We start from the raw sequence: 20,877 nt of genomic DNA on the forward strand, positions 1-20,877 counted from the left end.
GACTATCAATTCAACTTACAGTAAAATAACGCAAGTTAAAAAAAAAGGTTTCCTTTTCTGATTTCTTAAACAAAAAATTGTATTCACGATATTTACTTCATCGTGAGTTTATGAAAGTAATTTATGACTAATCTCACAAAAAAGAAAATCACGATCACTGAGTTTTTCCTAGAAAAAAATCTCACATTTCAACTCGAAAAAAACTGTGCAGAAAATAACTTCGCTTTTTAACATCATTCTGCCCAAAAAATCCGAAATTTCACGTGTTTTGTGCTCAACGTAACTAAAGACCGATTACCTATAAAAAATATTTAAACGTTGAAGAACTGAAGCAGATAAATAATTCGAATGTACAACAGAAAAATCACCTCAAGCCTCTTTTTTCTCATAAATAATATTAAATTACAAAAACATAAAGGCTATCATCATTACAACAAGCAAGCTGAAGTACACGAAATTGAAGTCGAAATGTTTTCAACGTGCTAGCGATTAATGCAGTGGATATGTTTTTGAAAGAGTCCCGTATGTGTTCATGCTCTTGATGAAGATGAGATAGTTGACGACAGCGAGAATGAAAATGGCGGAGAAGATACTAAGATTATCGAATAGCTCCAATCTCCAATCCCTGGGCTTCTTTTTCGTTTTCTGATATGTGGCTAGCGCGTTCGCATCAGCACCATATTCAGGAAAAGAATAAGCAAGGTTGGGAGTAGCTCATAATATTATATTTCGTTACAAACAACAACACCTTCTATTTTTTATGTATTTCTCCTTGAAACACAGCTGAAAAGATACCATTTTTGCAAGCTATAAAAAATAACGTCAGCCAATAACCGCAAGTTTTTTATCTGAAAATTATTTCGCTTATCAACTTTGAGGGTCGAATATGAAAATTTCCGCAAGACTGAAATAAAAAATGGAGTTGATTATAAAAAAGTGCACCTAACGTGACATAGATTTAATTCTGTGTCCGTCCTATCGAATTTGAACTGTAAATACCTTTTAAAAAAATTACATAACAGATAAAACAAGTTATTCTTATCAAATAAGAGTTCACGTTTTTTATCAGTTCTTTACAAATAGAAAAAGTGTTTTCCCTAAAATTTTTACTCCACTGGAAATTTTCTTTCTCTGAACTACATCAAACACTCGATCAAGTCACATGAAAATAGTGTGAAACGAAACTTCAAAATCTGTTTTCACAAACTATGCAAACCATGGTTTCCTTTGCCAAAATGCTGTCACCTGTGAAAAAATAATTCTATTCTATTACAGGACAAACTCTCCGACTCTGTGGTACTACAATAATGTAAAAATCATCAATGAAATCTTTCATTTAATTCTCAATACAGATCAGTTCACTAGATGGTACGGAAACCTCATGTAGAAAAGTAACAGAGCAGTAGCGGGACGTTCCAGCTTCTTTTATACCTTCATGATGGTTCAAGATAACTATACTTCCCAAACTGTTCACAATACCACACGTTGACTAAGTCGGCAAAGCATTATTACCCTCCTTACGAGGGCCCGAGAAATTAAAAATAGCAGATATTGCAAATTGTTTTTAAACTTTCTAAATTGTCAAAATTTATTCAACTTTTCAACAGCTACATGAAGAAGAAACAACATTATAAGTCCACGAATTACTCCAAAATCCAGCGCAAACAAACCCACCGGCACCTTTGGATAACACGTCCGGAGACAGTATGAGGTAATCCGGTATAAGATTTGAGAAGGGTGATCGTGTCATGGGAGGAATAGTTGGAATAGATAATGCCATAACACCATTCCGGATTGATTCGATATTTTGACCGGTTAATATCATCATTAATTTATCATCCGCATGTGGTTGTAAATATAACGCTGATAAATTCTCACCGTGCAGTAAACAACCACCTAAAGAAATTATATAGTATATAAAAATAAAAATAAATATATAAAATATGAAATAAAAAAAATACAATATCAGGACCAAAACAAAAGAATTTGAATTGTGATGAGCAAAGTAGTTCTTTTTCAATATGAGGGATAATACTCGCCCGTCATGATCGGAGGTCTCATAGGGTTGAAACATTGTCTGTTAAGAAAGCAAAATACGGGTGTGCCATGATAAAAATTCGCATATGTATTTGAACTGAGTAATTCCCGAAGGTTAGAGGTATCATTTGTAGAAAACCTAATAAACATCGTGGACGGGAAAAAAAGAGAAATGTCATACCTAAATCTACGTTCTGGTCTGTAAAATACACACGCTGTGTAATATTTATGTTATCAAGACAAGTGGACAAACCCAATATGATAATATTGTTTTCTTGTAGTTGTTCATTTGTTAGTTCACTGGATAGAAATATATGCGTAACAGCGTCTGAAGTCAGATGAAACAAATTGGCCAAAAACGTGGCAGTATTCTGTAGAATACTAACTTTACCCGTTTTATTATCATTACCTAGGAAACAAAAATATTAACATAACGCAATTTAGACGCAATAACAAGGCTACGTACACACTACAATGACAAAGTTACGACACACTACAATGACAAAGCTACGTACACACTACAATAACAAAGATACGTACACACTACAATGATAAAGCTACGTACATACTACAACGATAAAGGGTTTTTCAGCAATTCGTCTGGCTGGACCATACGCGTCTGCTTCTCTAACATCTCCAAATGAGTGGCATATTTTCCAGCGTTTATCATGTTGACAGAATTTCCAGGGAAGATCACCTAAAAACAGGTGAAGTGAAAAGGTAGGATTTTTTATTCCGTCTTTGTTTTTGCCGAAAAGGTTGCAGTAAAAATATATAGCCAAGCCTCAACAAATCCAGTTTTTTTTAAAAGTTTCCCAGCATCCGTTACTTGAGGAAGTAATATTACCATACCTGAAGGCTTCTCAAGTGGATTCTTATCTATAACAATCTTTTTTTGTCGCCAGTTCACGGGCTCGATGATTGGTTCGTATAGTTGTAGCATTTGAATATTATTGGTGGAAATCATCACCTGCTCGTCCTGAATATTCACACTATATTGCGTTTTTCGAAATGGAACTTTTTGTTGAATCACTTTTACGCCTCGTCCACCTGAAAATTAAGAGAATCTGCTAACACATATGGAAAGGAATAAACAAAAAAATTAAACCAACAGGCAAGCGAGTCTGAAATAAGATGTTGGGAGTCGTAGTGAAATTTTCTTTAGACATCGTAAAACACCAATCTTTTGAGCGATGTATGTTTTTACGCTTGTAACAATTGGTTTTCGCAGTGTAAGGACTTGGAAACATTACACGGATGTTGGCAACAAACAGTTTCATTTCATTTCCCATCACAAGCTATCACACTATGTGCCGAATGTACATAAAATATCTATTACATGGAACAAACAAAGCAGTGTAAATTAAAAATTAAAATTTCACCTGAAAACGAGGCTGGATTGTAAAGCACATATTCAAAGCGTCCTTTTTGGCGGGTGTTTTGTTGTTTAGTATATTTTGATTTGTCTTTCCTTTGTGTGCATCCATGCGTGTCACAAACTATAAACAAAATTAAACCAAGTTAAAAGTAAGATTAAAAACTGGAACATGCAGGATGGGTATCTGGCTATTTTTCGATTTTTCTTCCCTGTGTTAGAGATTATATGCAACTTATCACACATTGTTTTTCTTCATAAAAACTTAGTTTATAAGAACGCTGACGCTAAGAACATATTAACAACGTACTCAGCCTGAAAGCCTTTTGTAGATTATAAGAACAAATATTAAGGGAGGAGGAGGGGGCAGAATTTTAAAAGTTTCCCTTTTTTACTAGTATTACGTGTATGTTTTTACAACGATATAATCTCAACATCACTGATTTTTTCAATCCTACAATATACACCACCATCCAAAATTTGATCACATGTATTTTCCAATTCTTCAGAAGATGAATTAAAAAAATTTGAAGCTGAAATTTGAACGTTCTGATAAAAAAACCTGTCTATATCAGCAATCAAGTAGGGCAGAAAAATTGAAGCTCTTTGTCAGAACTTATCAACTACAAATTGAGCGATGGACATGACAATGTTCTCAATAACATCCCCTTCCCTGCTAATTTTACCTCACCTGAAACTTTGATGAAGACGTGACAAATAAAATTATCACAAATATCAACTAAAGCTATAACTTAGTGTACCACTGAAACAAAAAAGAAAAAGAAAAAAAACCTACATACATGCGTACAACTCTTCATATTTCTCCACTGCGTATGTTGCAAACGTTCGAATCTGAAGGTCATTGGTAACACCACCATCATTGGAAGTTTTTGTATCCCACCACCAGTGTTCTTTATCTGAAATGTAAATTTGATCACTTTAAAGTTTTATTTATTACTAACAATTTTTTATAAGACAATTATTCACGAGTGTAGTCACGGGGGTATAAAAGAATCTTACACCTCCATGATCTGGTATGCACGTTTTTATATCAACAAAGTGACTTTTGGGCAAATGAATAACAAAGAGACAAAAAAAGGGATTAAAAAAACAGCAAAAGTTTCAGGGATTTTTCTTCTTATAGAAATTACAGTAGACTCCCGGTAACTCGAACACCGGTTAACTCAAACTTTTATTAGCTCAAACTGTTTTCTACGGTCCCTTGGACATTTCGTAATACTTCCTTATAAAACCTACTCGTTAACTCGAACCCCGGATAACTTGAACATTCGTTTTCTCGAGTCATTTTTGGTTCCCCTAAGTTAATTTCTTCGGATAACTCGAACTTTGTCTAAGTAGAAAATAAATGTTCGAAAAATGAATACTGGTATGTAGTGTAACCAGAAATTTTGAAAAAGCTGTTGGTAAATGATTCTCTTTACGAAGGAGCCTAAATGTTTCTTTTGATGATAATATGATAAAAGACCTAATGAAAATCTCCTAACTCGAACTAATATCTCATTTTTGTTCGAATTAACGGGTGCTTCGCCTAAGTCAAACATTCGTTAAGTTAAGTCGGACTGTTTTCTCTGGTCCCCTAGAGGTTCGAGTTACCGGGAGTTAACTGTATCAAGTTTGTACGACAACAAAATAAATTTAAGCGGAGACTAGTCTAACTGTGCAAGCAAACACGTGAATTTGGTCTTCCCAAAAAGACAGTCAACTAACTAGTAATACAGAAACTTAAGCAACTTTCAACTTGCGTTAAAACTTCGTGTCGTTTCTAAAAAGATTTACTTCCAGTTTGAAATGAAAAAAACTTGCTCTATTGTTATTTTAAGTTTTTTTCTTGTACCGTTTGATTTCATGTGGGGCAAGAATTAAAACTACAATGTATCAACGTACTTAGAAATTCTTTGTAAGTCACGTTAACTCTGCACTCTTTTAACAATCTGAACATTCTTCTTGTGAAGTATGGATGTACAGTTCGATCATTCGCACCAATACGAATCATAACAGGGATGCCCTACAAAATAAACACAACATTGAAGTCATTCAATGATAGAAGTACGCACTACATTGATTTCATATTGGTACCTCAATATATTGATTAAAAAGTTCAAAGTATACAATAATACAACGAAAATGTTTTTACTGTGATTCCTGAAGAAAACACAACATAATCAATTAAGATTTTACAATGTAGGGTGGAGAGTTAAGATTTTACAATGTAGGGCGGAGAGTTCAGATTTTACAATGTAGGGCGGAGAGTTAAGATTTGCTATCTTAACTTGTATTCATTTTGACCCAAACGAGAAGATAAGTAATAAGCTTTTGTCATACCGTAAATGATCGATTAAGCCCCCACTCCCGAATAAGCCCCCTCCCCCAAAACCCATTTTGAGAAATAAGCCACCACTCCCGAATAAACCTCCATGGGGGCTTTTCAAATTCACAGTAATTTCAATATAGTTGATAGGAACTGAGAAATTACTACTATAAACAATTGATTAAATGGTATTTATTTCGCAGGTTGAGGTATTAATAACACTCGTGGTTATAATATCAATTCAAAGTTAGGGTGTTTTTCTTTTTTTTTTTTCAACTTCAATTTTCAACGAATATCTTGCTCCCTGTCAAAGCAACATACTTCGCTGGAACAACAAGTCTCACCTCCCTTTTTCTCTTTCCAGCCCCAAATGTTTCAAGTTTGTTTTCAGGCGCTGCCTTTAGAAAGTTTGTAAGAAAACAAGAAATTCCTATTGGTATTATACTTTTAGAAAGATATGTTGTGTTTATTAGAATCGTTGTTTTATTTTTTAGCAAATTAGATTTTTGCATAATTTTGTAAGCCCCCCCTCCCATTTAACACCCCCTCCCGAATAAGCCCCCTCCCCCAAAACCCATTTTGACAAATAAGCCCCGGGGGCTTTATCGAACACTTACGGTAAACATGTTAAAACATTTTGGGTAGACACACCCGAAAGTAATTCAATCCCTAACAGACTAAAATGTTTGTCTAATTTTTTCTATCTTCTGTTCATTGTGCAAAATCTCTGACCTTTCTTAACTAGCGTGATTAACTTAACATAGAAGTAAGTAGAAGCCAAACACACAACTGCAAACCTTTAAGTTTGATGCATGTTTATCAGCTTGATTTTCTGCTATACAACTTTCTTGTATGCTTTTTGTCATATGATCTGTATGACTAACAGAGACATCGTGGTGATAAAACAGGTTTGAATCACCATAGTCTTCTTTGCTCAACCAACCAGCTGCAGAGATAACTGCAAGTGCTTTGTCAGGGTGGTGAACACCTAACTGCCTTCAACATTAAAAAAAAATTAAAACGTCACACTGAATTTCAAACAAGAAAAAGCACGAATAAAAACTAAGCATGCATTCAGATAACCTGGGGAGAAGAAGATAAAAAGTCAGTGTTTTGAATTTTTACACAGTTTATAATATTAAAAAAAACAATCAACACGACAAACTGCATTTCAAACACGAAAAAAGCACTAAGGCTAACATCTTTCCAAAAAGTAAGCATACATTCAGATAGCCTGAGGTGAAGAAAATAAAAAAGTCAGTGTTTTGAATTTTTACACAGCTTATAATGACATTATGTGGAGGATGTTATAATATTATTTTTAATATACAGCAAGGAGGCTAAAAAAAAACATTTGCTGAATATTGACGGTACAAAACAGGGAAAATATCAAGATGGGCAAAAACAGATTTTAAACAAAAATCTAACATACCAAGCACCATGTCCGCCCATAGAATGTCCAGCAAACACGACAACATCAGAATTAGCTGGCTTTCCTAACCATGACGCTTTCTTCGTTAGAATCCCCAATTCTTTTAAAGCTGCCATAGCAGTCAATTCACCTGGCCCTTCCCAATTATGAGCACCATGGCGGGTGGGTGCAAGCAGCCATAACTTCTCCACACCAAACACATACTTTCCATTTCTCATTCTTTTGTAACTATCGGCCTGATTTTCGGCTTTGACACCTGCACATGCAGAAAAGAAAAATAAAGAACATGAAAATTCTCAATAACTATGATTCGGTGTTTAAAAGTTCCAGGTATGTAGCTGATATTGTTACAGAAAACTAGAAGCTTCGTGGCAGGGGTGTGGTCAGCCAAGAGTTTTCTTAACAGACTTTAAGCCATTCAAAATTGATTTAAACCCCTGCCAACATTATACTGTGTATTGTGATATCCAAAAAGCCCAGTAGTTATCCAGTTTATTTAAACTGATGTTTCTGTTTTAAAACAGAAACAAAGATATCCTCTTGGTTTTAACCAAACTAATAAAATTAATGGTTTCATAAAATTTCCTTTTGGTAAATAATACGTATGGCAACAAATTTCGTGAAAACCTAATTTTTCGTAATTATTTCTTGAACTACCACAGTAAAGTAAATTTATAACTGCAACTGTGAACGAATGAAAATAGAATTTTCTATCCAGCATTGTAAACCTGAAAGCTGTATGCGGAAACTAAAGCTTAAAGCTTTTTGGACACTAACCTTTGTGTGTTAAGAATATTTATAAAGATGTATATACTCACAGCAACAGTTTAATGCCTCGTGTTTGCTACTTATCAAATACTTATTGTTCATCAAATTATTGTACATCAAGCATATTAGAAAACTTTACCACATGAAGAAAACTTAATACAAAACAAAAATTTATATTTGCTACAAAAGCAACAGGAGAGTTGCTAAAACATCATCACGCACCTGTTCCATGTAAAGACAACAACACTGGACAAGATGCTAATTGACAATCTCGCAAAGGCTTCACAGCAGCTGCATGTTGAATAGATCCATCATGATCCAAAAACGTAAACAAAAAAGATTGGTGACAAGTCCTGCATCGAAACACAACTTCTACTTTTTGCGAATTCACATCAGTTTCAATTTTAATCTTCATTGAATATTTTTCTCTAAAACATTTCTTTTCTACGATATCTCCATTAAATGAAATCTTCAATACGATAGAACCCGTTTGACCACTTAATAATTTTGTTGTCTTAACAATATTAATAACAGGCTCTTGCTTTAAATTGTGATTTTTGACATGAGCATTTAAAATATCAATACTTCCCTTAGAATTCATATTTGTGACATCCAAAGAAATAAAATTAGAAAACACATTGCCATCTACAAGATCAGGAATGAATTTCACGTGATGGATCATCAATCCTTTTTCTTTTTTCTTTGTTATAACATCACATCGAACACTTGTGCTTCCTTTAGCACGCACTGGTACTTCAACTCGGTGGATACCACTGTTAAGTTGTATTGGGTACCTACAAAAGTTGAAAAAATTAACATGGATAATGGTTGTTGAAAGTATGCATTGTAAAATGGTGAACATACAAACTTTAGCAAAATAATTCTGTTTGTTTTTTTAAAATTTTAGACAAATTATTTTTAAAATTTTACCTATATAGTGCGTAATATATTTCCAGTTAAAAAATTGTCAAAAGGAATGAAAGTGTTCCAAAGATTTATAGTACTATTATACTTCCAAATACGCCAATTGGTGTTACAGGAACGTCAAGATATTGACATTCTATCTGGCGGGGCATATAAAAGATTTCCATTCCAGCAGTGTTTAATCTCAATTCCGTCATGGTTCAGACATTTTCTGGCCATAAATACGCTTTAATCTCAAAAATCAACAAGAGGTCGTGGATATTTCGAGTTTTTTTTAAAAAATGTGTAGACTATCCAGGGTTGAACATTAAACATGTTTGGTTGCCATAAAACTTACCAATAATGACTTCTATGATAAATATCACCATTCATCATTCTCCCATCAATATAAAACACATTCACCCCAAGACATTGCACCTTGACCTCTGTTTTATCTTCAGCAATTACAAACTCATTGACCAGCAAACCTTGCCATTCAGCAACACCAATAGATTGCAATGACATGACTAAATCATTCCAATTAACATCGGTTGCTAACTGCAATACTTTATCAGCATCTTCTGTAAGCGTCGTCCATTTTAAAATCCCATCATTAACAAGCTCAGAGAAAGCTACATATTTCGCATTCCATCGGTTATTTATAGCGTGTTTTCTTCCAATACTATCAATCGGATTCCCATCAAGCTCAATTTTCCCGATTTGAAAAGGACCAAGAAAATCCCAACTGTTTTTAAGCAGAATCTTTTCATTTTTATTAAAACTTTGTTTCAAAGCAAACTTATGTTTCTTCGATTTCTTTTGTTTATAAATTTGATGCAGAACCGCCCATGCGAAACTCTTTTCTTCCATATTACCTTTCACACTGTTTAATACAGACAAGGCACAAAAAAGTGCTACGTCAGCAGATTTATATTCTATCAACCATAACAAATATGAGACTTGTGAACTTCTGCATTTATGATTTATATTTCTAAGCTCCTTGAGATTTTCATCAATAAATTTTTTTCTGTCGTTTTGTTTTTTGTTTGATGTTGTTAAGGAGATAAACCACATCAATGCAAACACTTTCAAGTTTAGCTGCATTTTCAACAATTTGATATCACACTAAAACTGTATTAAACATGTTATTAAGCTTATAAATGACTTAAGTGAGGTATAAAATGATGTTGGACTTATGCTATAGAGCCTAAAAAGTCTTCAATTTTTAATTTTTTTTTGTTCCCTTCTGATTGAATAATAAAAATATTTACATTTTATGTCATCATTTTCAGCCAGTTAAAAAGGGATATGGATTCATACTTTATCAATGTTTAGATATTATAGATGTTATTAAACACCGTAAAAAATATGCAAAAATGGCAAATGATTCCTCTTTCCAGGATTTTGGCTGACGACCCCATGACTTAGTATAGCACATATATTCGCAATCATATTTTGTGAGTAAACCTAGAATAGTAAAACGATTTTTATGCTCTATAATGTAAGTCCAACATCATTTTATATCTTTTTACACTTCAATGTTCTTCAGAACTATGTCAGCAGTGTGTTTGTACATATGACTGTGCTGGCAGTACTATTTCATCATTTAAAAGAAACACCTGTCGTGATACAAATAATAAGGATTACAAGGTAAAACAAAAACATTGACAGTTTATAGAAAAATGTTCAAAACTGTTGTTCGACTAAAATTTTGAGTTTAGGGAAAGGGGGGTCATCTGTACTTGTTTCGTGTGTAAAAGTTGTCTACTGTTTTGTCACTGATTGTAAAGATTTTTATGGTAGGTTAATCTGTTTAAATAGGTAATGTGGATAACTGCAGGTAGTTTGTTCCATTGGTTTCTCAATGTTCGTGACAGTTTCTTGGTTGTTATTCAAAATAAAGTTTCTGCTTTGAAGAATGTATCACTAAAGACGGCTGAACCATCCCCAAAAATCATAACTTAACACCTATTTTACTGTTAGTTGATTTATTTTCAAATAAACAGGATGTAATCCAGTGTTTTCACTATCCCATAAATGGCTATTTCCCAACTCAATTTTATCCTGAAATTCATTAAACTGAAACCAGCATTATGAAAGATTAACATCGATGAAAGCATGTGTTATTGTTATCAAACTCTTAGTTATTTGGAGAGACTATCAGTGTTCATGGCCATGCAAAATTCAAAATATTATATTAAGCTACACAAAAATGACTTGGTCCTCTAAAAGATTTTAAAGGAAAAAACCAATTTAGATCTAACGGCCACTGTTTCAAATTTCTGGATTACAGCTTAATAAATTCGGAGCAATAATTAACTCACTTTGGTATGCACTGTTAATTCAATTGAAAAACTACTGATTTAAAAAATCTCTTTAATGCATATGATAAGCATTCTCCAAATAAATTATACTAATTTTAAAATCAACAGTTTAAAATATAAAGTATTTTTTAAATTACACATCAAAGTATTTTGCATATTTCTTTAAAAGGATTTCTGATACTTTAAATGCACTACCAGTTGGAAAAGAAGGAAACTGTGATATATCTTTCGTCCATGACTGCTCAAATGATAACAGTTTGGATCCAAAAACTTTGGAACTAAAAGACACGTTGTTATAAACACAGCGTGTTACGTCATCAATAAACATTTTCCATCTTGGTGTGTAATATGATTGAATTAAACCTGCCCAGTTTTTATTTGCATAATCATGAATTTCTCCATTTGGTCCCCATAACGTGATTTGAATCCTTGCGTTATATTCTAAGATTCTTTTCTCCTTCATATTCTCTCCTAAATTCTTTGCTGAACCAATCCAAGTTCCAAGCAGTGAAAATCTATCTGTGCTTAATAAGGTGTCCATATCATTAAGAAGATCAATCAACGTCCTTCCAGCATTAGTGATTTGATACAAATCTTTTTCTTCATAAGCTTTAATAAGTTGGTAATATAAATGGATACTTAAATCTTCTAAAACTTGAGTACCAAACTTGACTAAGTCATACCTGTGTAAAAAATTAACTCCTACACCTACAATCTTGGACAACATTTACAAACTGGAACAACATTTACAATCTTGTACAACATCTACAATCTTGGACAACATCTACAATCTTGGACATTATTTACAATCTTGGACAACATCTACAATCTTGGACAACATTTACAATTTGGAACAACATTCACAATCTTGGACAACATCTATAATCTTGGACAACATCTACAATCTTGGACATTATTTACAATCTTGGACAACATCTACAATCTTTGACAACATTTACAATCTTTGACAACATTCATAATCTTGGACAACATTTACAATCTTGGACAACATTTACAATCTTGGACAACATTCATAATCTTGGACAACATTCACAATGGAAAATTAACTTTATATCATAAATGATGAAAACGTAAAACAATTATCACAAATGTAAAAAGCATTAAGTGAAAAACAATTGTAATATAAAAAATCAAAATGTGTGAGTATGAAATGGAAATATAATTACTTGAAAAGATGGACTTCACAAGGCTTTGTCTACACATATTTGACCAAGATTGTTAAAATACACAAGATTTCCTTTACATACCTGAAAGCATCTGTTGATTGAATTTGTTGACTAGCTGCAATCATATGTGTCCATGCACAAAACAAATCTTTTGGATTGTACCACATAAAAACAGGTAACTTGCTTGTAATGTAAGGTCTTATCACAGGTATACGTCCTTCTCCTCTTCTACCATTTTGAATATCAGAATGACAGTTGTAAACTGTATTTAATAACATCTGCCATGCATCTACATGAAGAAGCGAAATTCTCAACATTGACTTGGTCATGTCCTAGTTATAAATTCTAACAAAGGGGACACACACCGGAATATCTCGCCAGTTATCTCTTTAATAGTCGTATTCTGTGAGTTTAAAATGTTTGTGCGCAACTTTTTTGAGAAATCCTGACAAAACTCGATTTTTACGGATGAAGGAATATGAAACAATCTGAGATAGAGCCATTTTAAAAACTGTGGCGTTGACGTTGGTAAGTCTGTTTCTGTTTTCTTAAAGTTTTTTATTTTATTATAATACCCATATACATCTGTCTGTCATGCAAAATGGTACCTCAAGTAGTGAGATGCAGCATAAAAAGGATGGGCGAACCTGTAGATTTTTCTACGAGGCACTGACTAATAGAAGTAGATTCACAATAAAAGTCATTCACTACATCAAGAGCCAAAAATTAGACAGTGTCAGAGAGTGATGTTCATTTTAGGTGTAATAATAATATTTTTAGATATAAAGAAGACACATCAGAAACTTTTTCTTGATAATTTCAAAAATAGCACAAAAAATACATTTTGTCGTCAAACTATAGATCTTAAAATTTCAAGGTTTCAGTAACTAAAATTTCAATAAGGAAAGAATCCAAAACTTTAAATTTTATATCCAAATATTTATTTATTATTCCAAAAGTTATGCTTGATTTGTTAGAAATTAGAGTCTGGTTGCACCCCAAATTAACTTAAGAACCGAAACTTTTTTATTCTCAATTTAAAACTAACCCTCAACATACCACAAATATGATCATTCACCACACCATATCTTCTAAATGCATATTGTTTAATCCATTTAGTCATGTTGATATTAGAATTTCGCCATGCCATTTCATTCATGATTTCAAAATTAACATCGTTTTGTTCAATACCTTCGGGTGTCATACCAGTTCCAACCATATAGTTGCCGAATTCGTTTCGAGCAGATAGAATGGCTAAAAAAGAGACACAACCAGATTTTTTCTTCACACAAAATTAAATGTTTTCGGAGTCCCAATAGTGCGGTTGAATGACAATAAAAGAAAGTTTTGTTGAGTATATTAAAGTATCTTTTTATGACCCTGTCAGCACGCTTGGAGAGCAAGGTAATGTGTCTTGCACAAAAAGAAATTTCTTTCTTTTTAAAATATGACTGCAGATTGTAACTTTCACAATAGTTAATAATCTCTTCCTTTTTCTGCACCACAATCAAAGCAACTGCGATAACTTTATCAGTTATTAAATATTCTCTTAAAGTTATTGCAGATTTCTGATCTCAAATTACATCAATACAGGGTATTATGTGTATAACTAGTCAATAAGGCCCGTGGAAAAATCCACTTAGGCAAATTAAAAAAATACGTTGCTTTAGATGTTTTGCTTACGTAAACACTGCATATACAAAAAAAAATGTTCTTAAAATCTTACACAGAATGCCAAATGTCAAATCTTACACAAAATAAAAAAAGAACAGCTTGCAAGGTGCAAAATCTAGTTGATAAAAAGTTACAACAATGACACTCACAACATTGACACTCACAACACCAATACTCACAAAACCAACAGTAAGAACACCAATAGTCACGCATTTCAAATATGTACATCTTATAAGTGATTATGTTGAAAACCCTCAGTATTTTATTCTGAAATGTCAAAAAGTTGGCCTGCAAAAGTTAGCACAAATCAACAAAAATAAGTTCTTTACACATTTTAAATATTGTCTTTCCCTTAAAAGCTTATATAAAAATATGAAAAAGTCATAGTTTAGAAAACATTAAATGTAAATCTACAAAAATCAGTCATTTCAGTTGCATACCATTCTCTCCCACAAAAATTTACACAAAATGTAAAAATCAACCAGTTAAGAACACAAAAAATTTTCTTTTTTAGTATGATGATCCGTACTACCCTTTACCAACAATTCTGAACCTAAATGTCAAAAAATCAATAAGCAAATAATAAACTTGAATTAAAAAAAATCATTATTTTGGAAACATTGTGTACGATTCGTAAACAAAAGTTTACACAGACTGGTTTTTGAGAAACACATCTAAATCAACAAAAATAATTGCATTCAGCATGTCGTATATTGCCATTACCCATCAATCTTCCACAAAAAGGTTATGAAACAGTCATTTCAGTCCAAACAGTCATTGCCCATTAGATTTCAAAATCAAAAACAAAACAATAATAAATAACTTAACACACACACTTTAAATTCTATAAAACTCGTTCCACTTATCATATTGCATGTGGTCCCCCTTGTAAAGTGCACAGGTAATGTGAAAAAAATTATAGATAAATTCCAGCGTGACATCATTTGTTTACTTTTTAGCGGTAAGCTCCTTGGCTCTGGCTTTTGCCTGGCAGGAAAAAACATGCTAGGATTTGGTGAAGAAAGGTCTATTTCTTCTAATGGGGACATTGTTGGGAGTTATAAACTATTATCGAGTGTAGGTTGATGCCTTCTGATTTATTTGAATTCATTAAAAGTTATAAGAATGCCTTCATTTGAAGAAATGAACTGATAATTACTTTGCTTCACCTAGCACCGCAATCCTTTTCCCTGCCACGCAAATGCCAAAGTCGAAAGAGCTTACTCCTGAAAATGTAAACAACGAAATTCATCTATACTATATGGGCATAAAAATACATCCTACTATCCTGCAAAAGTTCAAGTCTTTGAAAGATTTTGTAGGTAGCTAGCTAGCTTGTTACATCATAATTCGTGCTCATAAAAGAAGAGAAATTTGGAAATTATGGTAGTTAGCTATGGATAATTAAAAAAGAGGAATAACAACAGCGGTCATAGGTTACAGCTAGCCATGGGATGGGGAGCTGGACTTGGAGGCAAACATTAGCTAGCTAACAGTAGCTAAGACAACCAGTTAAATATACTTAAACTGGGAACACGTACCTAAAACTAAAGCTAGCTATTTATGCTTAGTAAAACACATATAAAGAGAAGCAATAGTAATGTAAAATTAATAACATTACAGTTCAACAAACCAAAGTTTTCCGTTTTTTAGTCAGCCAACAGCTTTATGTAGCATTTTGAATTTTAGGACAATACATTAGTTACGCGCCAGGGCACATGAATTATGCAACAAAACGTAAACAAATATGGCAACATTTGCGGTAAAATATAAAACTGTGGCTTTTCCTGGGAAATGCTTGCTCCACCGACATAAAAAAACAAACGTCTAAAAATATCAAAGTTCTTACTATTTGTGATTTCAAACCCACTTTAAACTCTAGCCTTTGATTTCTACTTTTAACTTTACTTTACATCTAGCTCCACTTCTCACTTAACTTTTCTACTTCTTCACTTGGTCTCTTTTCTTTTTCAATATATAGCTATGCTTTTTAAAACCACTTTTTTCTTTTTTTCAAGGTAAAGGGATTGTTCTTCTGTGCTATTTTTTGGTGGCCTTTATTTTCTACTTCTAAATTTACTTTACTTCTAGCTCCACGTGGCTCCACTTTCACTTCCAACTTCACTTTTCTATTTCTTCACTTTGACTTTTTTCTTTTTAAATATGCTTTTTTGAACCACTTATTTTACTTTTTTCAAGATTGTTCTTTTGTGGGGTGTTTTGGTGGCAAGAGGACACCATTTTTCAAAAGTTAGACGTTAAATTTATTTCAGCAAATCAAATTGAGTCGTTTTCATCACGTGATGTAAACAAAGTAAACACGCTAGAAAAATGGACATAATTTTTTCGGAGACTTCAAAGAGAATTTAGGCAACATCAAAGGAAAATGACGATATCAACTTGGCCTGTCACAGACAGACCGACACACTTAGCGTATTATTATATAGATGCTTCATAAATTCACTTCACCCCCTGTCAAGGTAGTCTTCATACACCTTGTGTGTCTTTATGAGAACTTTATTTTTGTTACTTTTAATAACTTTGGCTGCCTATACTTGAGTATATATTAACGTTATAGATATCAGACTTGGTACAAATGCTCAAGGTACCCCAGTTTATAGAGGCTCTTTCTCAACAATTTATGGAAAAAATAATAATCACAATTACTTGAAAGTAAGTTGTATAAAATAGTTTTAAAGGCTCACCTTTAATATTATCTTCCACTTTTCCATACAACCTTGTTGTTCCACCGAAATTCTCAATCATGCTCCAAATAAATGGGTGACCATAGTAACCATTTGTGTTGTTGTAAATAGGATATATATCTGAAGCTAAATCAAGCAGGATCAATCTTCCAATTGGAACTGCTAAAGTGAATTAAATAAAATCTATATTATAATACCTGTATACGTCTGTCCGTCACGCAAAATGGTACCCCAAGTAGCAAGAAGCGCTAAAGCCTGTATGAAAATACCATGTGAACCCGTGGATTTTTCCACCGGCCACCAACTAGTACTAAATAATACAACACTGCTGTAACAGGAATAAAAGCAAGAAAGAAATTTAGAAAGAATTAACATTCTGTACTTAGACAACGCTGATTATTTTTAATTTTTTGAAATTATTAAAATAAGAAATACAAACAAGTGAAAGGTATTTGCATATTGAATCGGTCAAAAATGACCCCTTTACGTGACATTTTGTTTTTTCAGTGGTTAAACTTAAACAATAGGTGGTTAACTTAAATATAAAGCAGATAAGCATATGGGAGAAGATCAACCTGTCTTAAGAAGTAAAAAAGTTTCTGTTATTCTGAGTGGTTGACTCAATATTTAGCTGAAATCTTTGGTGTGTTTTTTTAAACATGTTGTAGGTGTAGTCCCAAGGTTGAAACCTACTTTCTTTGAAATATCACACTATTTTTGAGGATGTTCTATATTTGATATTCTTTTCATAACACCTGATAAAACTTTGGGTAGGAATTCAGGCTAGCTTCACATCCCAAATCATCATGAGAATATATGATTTAGTATCTTCACATTACTTTCTTACCTGTTAACCAACTTTTAATTAAATCTTCAGTCCAATAAGACTTGCAAAACATCCAAGTTTGCATCAACCATACCGCGTTTGGGTCACCAGATAACATTGATTGAAAAATTGATTTGCTTGTTTTGTACATAAAATCAGTTGTAAGTTTTGGTGGTTTCATTTCGTTAAATACATCTGCGTTGTAAATATGATCAGTCCCATTGTATATTTCTTGTTGAGCTTTTATAAACATTGAACCAATTTGCTAAATGCAAACATACCTTCCATCAACAAAACTTTTCAACATTGTTTTGAAGTGTTTTACTTATTAATAACTGTAATTCTGTTTTTATTTAATGGAACTTATTCAAAATGTGAGTTTTGCACCAAAAAAATGGGCTTGCAGAACAAAAAGACTTTGCTATTCACTTTTAAAACAAGGAACTGAGGAATACAGTGTTGAAGAATTCTATGTGTGTCCAAATCCTACCACAAACAGTGTACCAAAAAAAGTAAAACATATGTTGCTTGATTGTGATAAAGGAGTGTCATTGACTTCAAATTTTAGTATTTCATAACTAAAATCAATTTCAGAAAAAACTCATAAAGATTAACAAATTATTCTTTAGAAGCAATATTCTTTTTATAGCACATCAACGCAAAAAGAGGTAGGTACATGTTGCAAAAAAAAGATATAAAAAAGTGCGTTGCTAGTTTATTTATATCATTTTTTTAATTTTTTTTTCTGACAGACAAATACTGTAGGTTCTTGGGAACAAGGAACAATTTTACATGCTAAAATAGAAATGCAATGGCAAAATCAAAGTCAATTACAAGCATAAAAAACAATAAAAAAACATAACTCATTTGATTAAAGAAAAAAGTAAGTGATGAAAAAATGGAATTCACAATTCTAACTTTTTCTTTGTCTAGAGAAAGCTAATACATACACACCTGAAATAAATCATCTTCTGATTTCAATAAAAAACTCCCACTGTACTCTGATGAAAAGTGACCCCAGTTTTTCAAATTGTAATATTTTGCTTCTGGATACAATCTTTTAACTAAAGCTTTGGGTATATGACCAGCAAAGCCAGGTAGTACTGGCATCATGCCAAGACTTCTCATGCGTTTCAAAATGTTTTGTTGTAAGGACATTTGTTGCTGGTACCATGAAGCAGGTAGAGGTCCTCCCCAGCCGTCAATGTTACCCATTCTTTGCCTAAAAAAATGTTGCACGCAAACAGATTGATTAAATAAAATCAGACAATCGAAAATAAATAAAGAGTGAAATAAATTTAAATAAAAACAAATGATTTTCAACAAACCATGCAAGAAAAGCTGGTCCTGCAAAATGACTATCTAATTCTTCCTGTGTCAAACCAAGTTCAATGTAAACTTTCTGCCATACTGTTTCTTGTGCTGTAAAAGCCAAAGGTAGATTTATCCCATTTAATGCCATCCAATCAATTTCTCTTTCCCACCGAGACCAGTTCCAAAAAGCCATTGAGTAACTTACCGTACAAACGTTCTGATAGTAACGAAACCTTAAACATAAAAAAGCAAAAATTAAACTAACTAGGTGGCATATTGAAACCTGTAATAGAAAATATTATCATGGGTGTTGGTGTTGTTTTCTTTAATTTCCAAAAAAAAAAATACCAATCCTGACGATGTACAGGAAATGCCTTGTTTAGGAGATTGCAACAAGCTAAATCTTCAACAAGACCTGTTTGGATGTGAAAAGCATACATGGAACTACAATCTTAGACAAAAATATTGAGACAAAGGCAGTTTTCTCCTTCTTTTTCAAATATGGACAAAAGTCTCAAACAGTCCATGCTCTGCAGCCAGGAGGCTGCAAAGTTGCTGCGTTTGCAGACACGAAGGCCAGGCAGACATAAGCCCAAGAAGGCCCCAAAATTTGTGAAAAATGGACTGAATTTTGGACTTTACCAAATAAGATCCTTGGTTACAAGTCCACTCTTAACATTGCAAGTAAACTTTGACAAGTTCAAAATGTGTGGACATAATATAGAAATAGCTTACGCAATTACTTGTGGTGGCGAACTTCAAAATTACTGTATTGTCTCAACATACTATGACCAAGATTGAAGTTACAACGTTTTATACACAATCAGGATTTTTAACCGGTATACAAACAACTTTGTAAGCAGAAAGTACTTAGAAAAGGTTATTCACAAATTCTCTATATAGTAGATCTTTTATTGACATATTTTTTTCTTATCTCTGAATGTGAAAGCCATGTTTTCAATGTGATTTTATTTAACTACAATTTACTGGACAAGAATGGCGTATATTAATGTTTATCACAACGAATATTTTTGGAACTGAGGATTTCTTTTTTTTAAAAAGTGCCATACGATAAATGTGCACTGTTGCATAAGATGTGCGCATTGTCATATAGGAAATGCATAGTGTCGCTTAAGAAGTGCGCAGTGTTAAGCGTATTGACCCTTCTGGATCAGTACATTAAAATAATGATCAATAAACAAGTGTTTGCATAAGTCTTTAAAAACTAGAAGTAAAAAAAACAAACTAAACATTAAAAATTATTCACCAAAATATCCTACATAATTTCATAACGTGAAAGGATTTTTATTAATTGCGAAGTAATGAAAAATATAAAAACAACAAAGTAACCAAAAATAGTACCTTTCTTGAAAATATTTTGTGACAGGCTGAGAAACACTTGGTAATATGCTTGGCATATTAAGCTGATCTCCACTCCATGAGACATGACAGTTGCACCAATATTTTAAATAATGATAAAAACCAGCCGCAGCGGCCACGCCTGACGTTGCAGTAATCGAAATCTTTCCATCATTCAAGCTCCTAAACTCAAATGCATCCAAGTTGTTTTTGAGTTCAAAATATGAAGCATTAAGAGTTATAACAAAACCATCTGCATGTTTAGGAATCAGCCGTTGAATTAACTTTTGTACAGCAAAAACCTGATCTTTTTCCAATGTTTTTGATTTTAGTAAAGCAAACTTGTTAGAGTTACTACACCTGACTATGTGGCGTAAGGAAGCAATTATTAATACTCCAAATACCATTTGCATTGCATCAATCATTATTATCCTTGTCTAGTGACATATTTTTTTACCAGTTCACACCCTTTTACCACACAAATTGTTGCATCTTCTTTTTCATTTTTTCACACCATTATTAAAGTAATGTAAAAATATAACTTCTCAACACAACTCATGAAGTTGTATGGTGAAGGTCTTTATTAGAATAAAGTTTTGAGTGTACTGAGAGCATTTTGCTCTCAGTACACTCAAAACATTTTA

General features: G+C 32.8%; 2 protein-coding genes across 4 annotated transcripts; both read right to left on the bottom strand.

Annotated features, from left to right (window-relative positions):
- Nucleotides 1-351: 351 nt before the first annotated feature.
- LOC130630568 (uncharacterized) lies at nucleotides 352-10,146 on the bottom strand. The gene is made up of 11 exons (XM_057444107.1): nucleotides 9,203-10,146; nucleotides 8,164-8,735; nucleotides 7,174-7,429; nucleotides 6,539-6,737; nucleotides 5,318-5,438; nucleotides 4,213-4,329; nucleotides 3,420-3,536; nucleotides 2,890-3,087; nucleotides 2,603-2,734; nucleotides 2,219-2,446; nucleotides 352-1,896 (listed from the first exon to the last, which is right to left on the bottom strand). The coding sequence occupies exons 1-11, from the start codon at nucleotides 9,946-9,948 to the stop codon at nucleotides 1,601-1,603; spliced, it is 2,982 nt and encodes a 993-aa protein (XP_057300090.1). The 5' UTR covers nucleotides 9,949-10,146; the 3' UTR covers nucleotides 352-1,600.
- A 279-nt stretch (nucleotides 10,147-10,425) lies between these two features.
- LOC130630570 (alpha-N-acetylglucosaminidase-like) lies at nucleotides 10,426-20,806 on the bottom strand. 3 transcript variants are annotated; one of them, XM_057444111.1, is made up of 8 exons: nucleotides 20,237-20,806; nucleotides 18,889-19,107; nucleotides 18,515-18,782; nucleotides 17,582-17,825; nucleotides 16,735-16,893; nucleotides 13,415-13,609; nucleotides 12,437-12,644; nucleotides 10,426-11,851 (listed from the first exon to the last, which is right to left on the bottom strand). In XM_057444111.1, exons 1-8 carry the CDS (start codon nucleotides 20,656-20,658, stop codon nucleotides 11,302-11,304), a joined length of 2,265 nt encoding a protein of 754 aa, XP_057300094.1. In that variant the 5' UTR covers nucleotides 20,659-20,806; the 3' UTR covers nucleotides 10,426-11,301. The 3 variants fall into 3 exon arrangements, with proteins under 3 accessions (XP_057300094.1, XP_057300093.1, XP_057300095.1); XM_057444110.1 differs by having other exon boundaries at nucleotides 16,735-16,896; XM_057444112.1 differs by lacking the exon at nucleotides 13,415-13,609 and having other exon boundaries at nucleotides 16,735-16,896.
- Between the last annotated feature and the right edge of the window lie 71 nt (nucleotides 20,807-20,877).

The sequence above is a fragment of the Hydractinia symbiolongicarpus genome, chromosome 2, assembly GCF_029227915.1.
Source record: "Hydractinia symbiolongicarpus strain clone_291-10 chromosome 2, HSymV2.1, whole genome shotgun sequence".
NCBI classification, from domain to species: domain Eukaryota; kingdom Metazoa; phylum Cnidaria; class Hydrozoa; order Anthoathecata; family Hydractiniidae; genus Hydractinia; species Hydractinia symbiolongicarpus.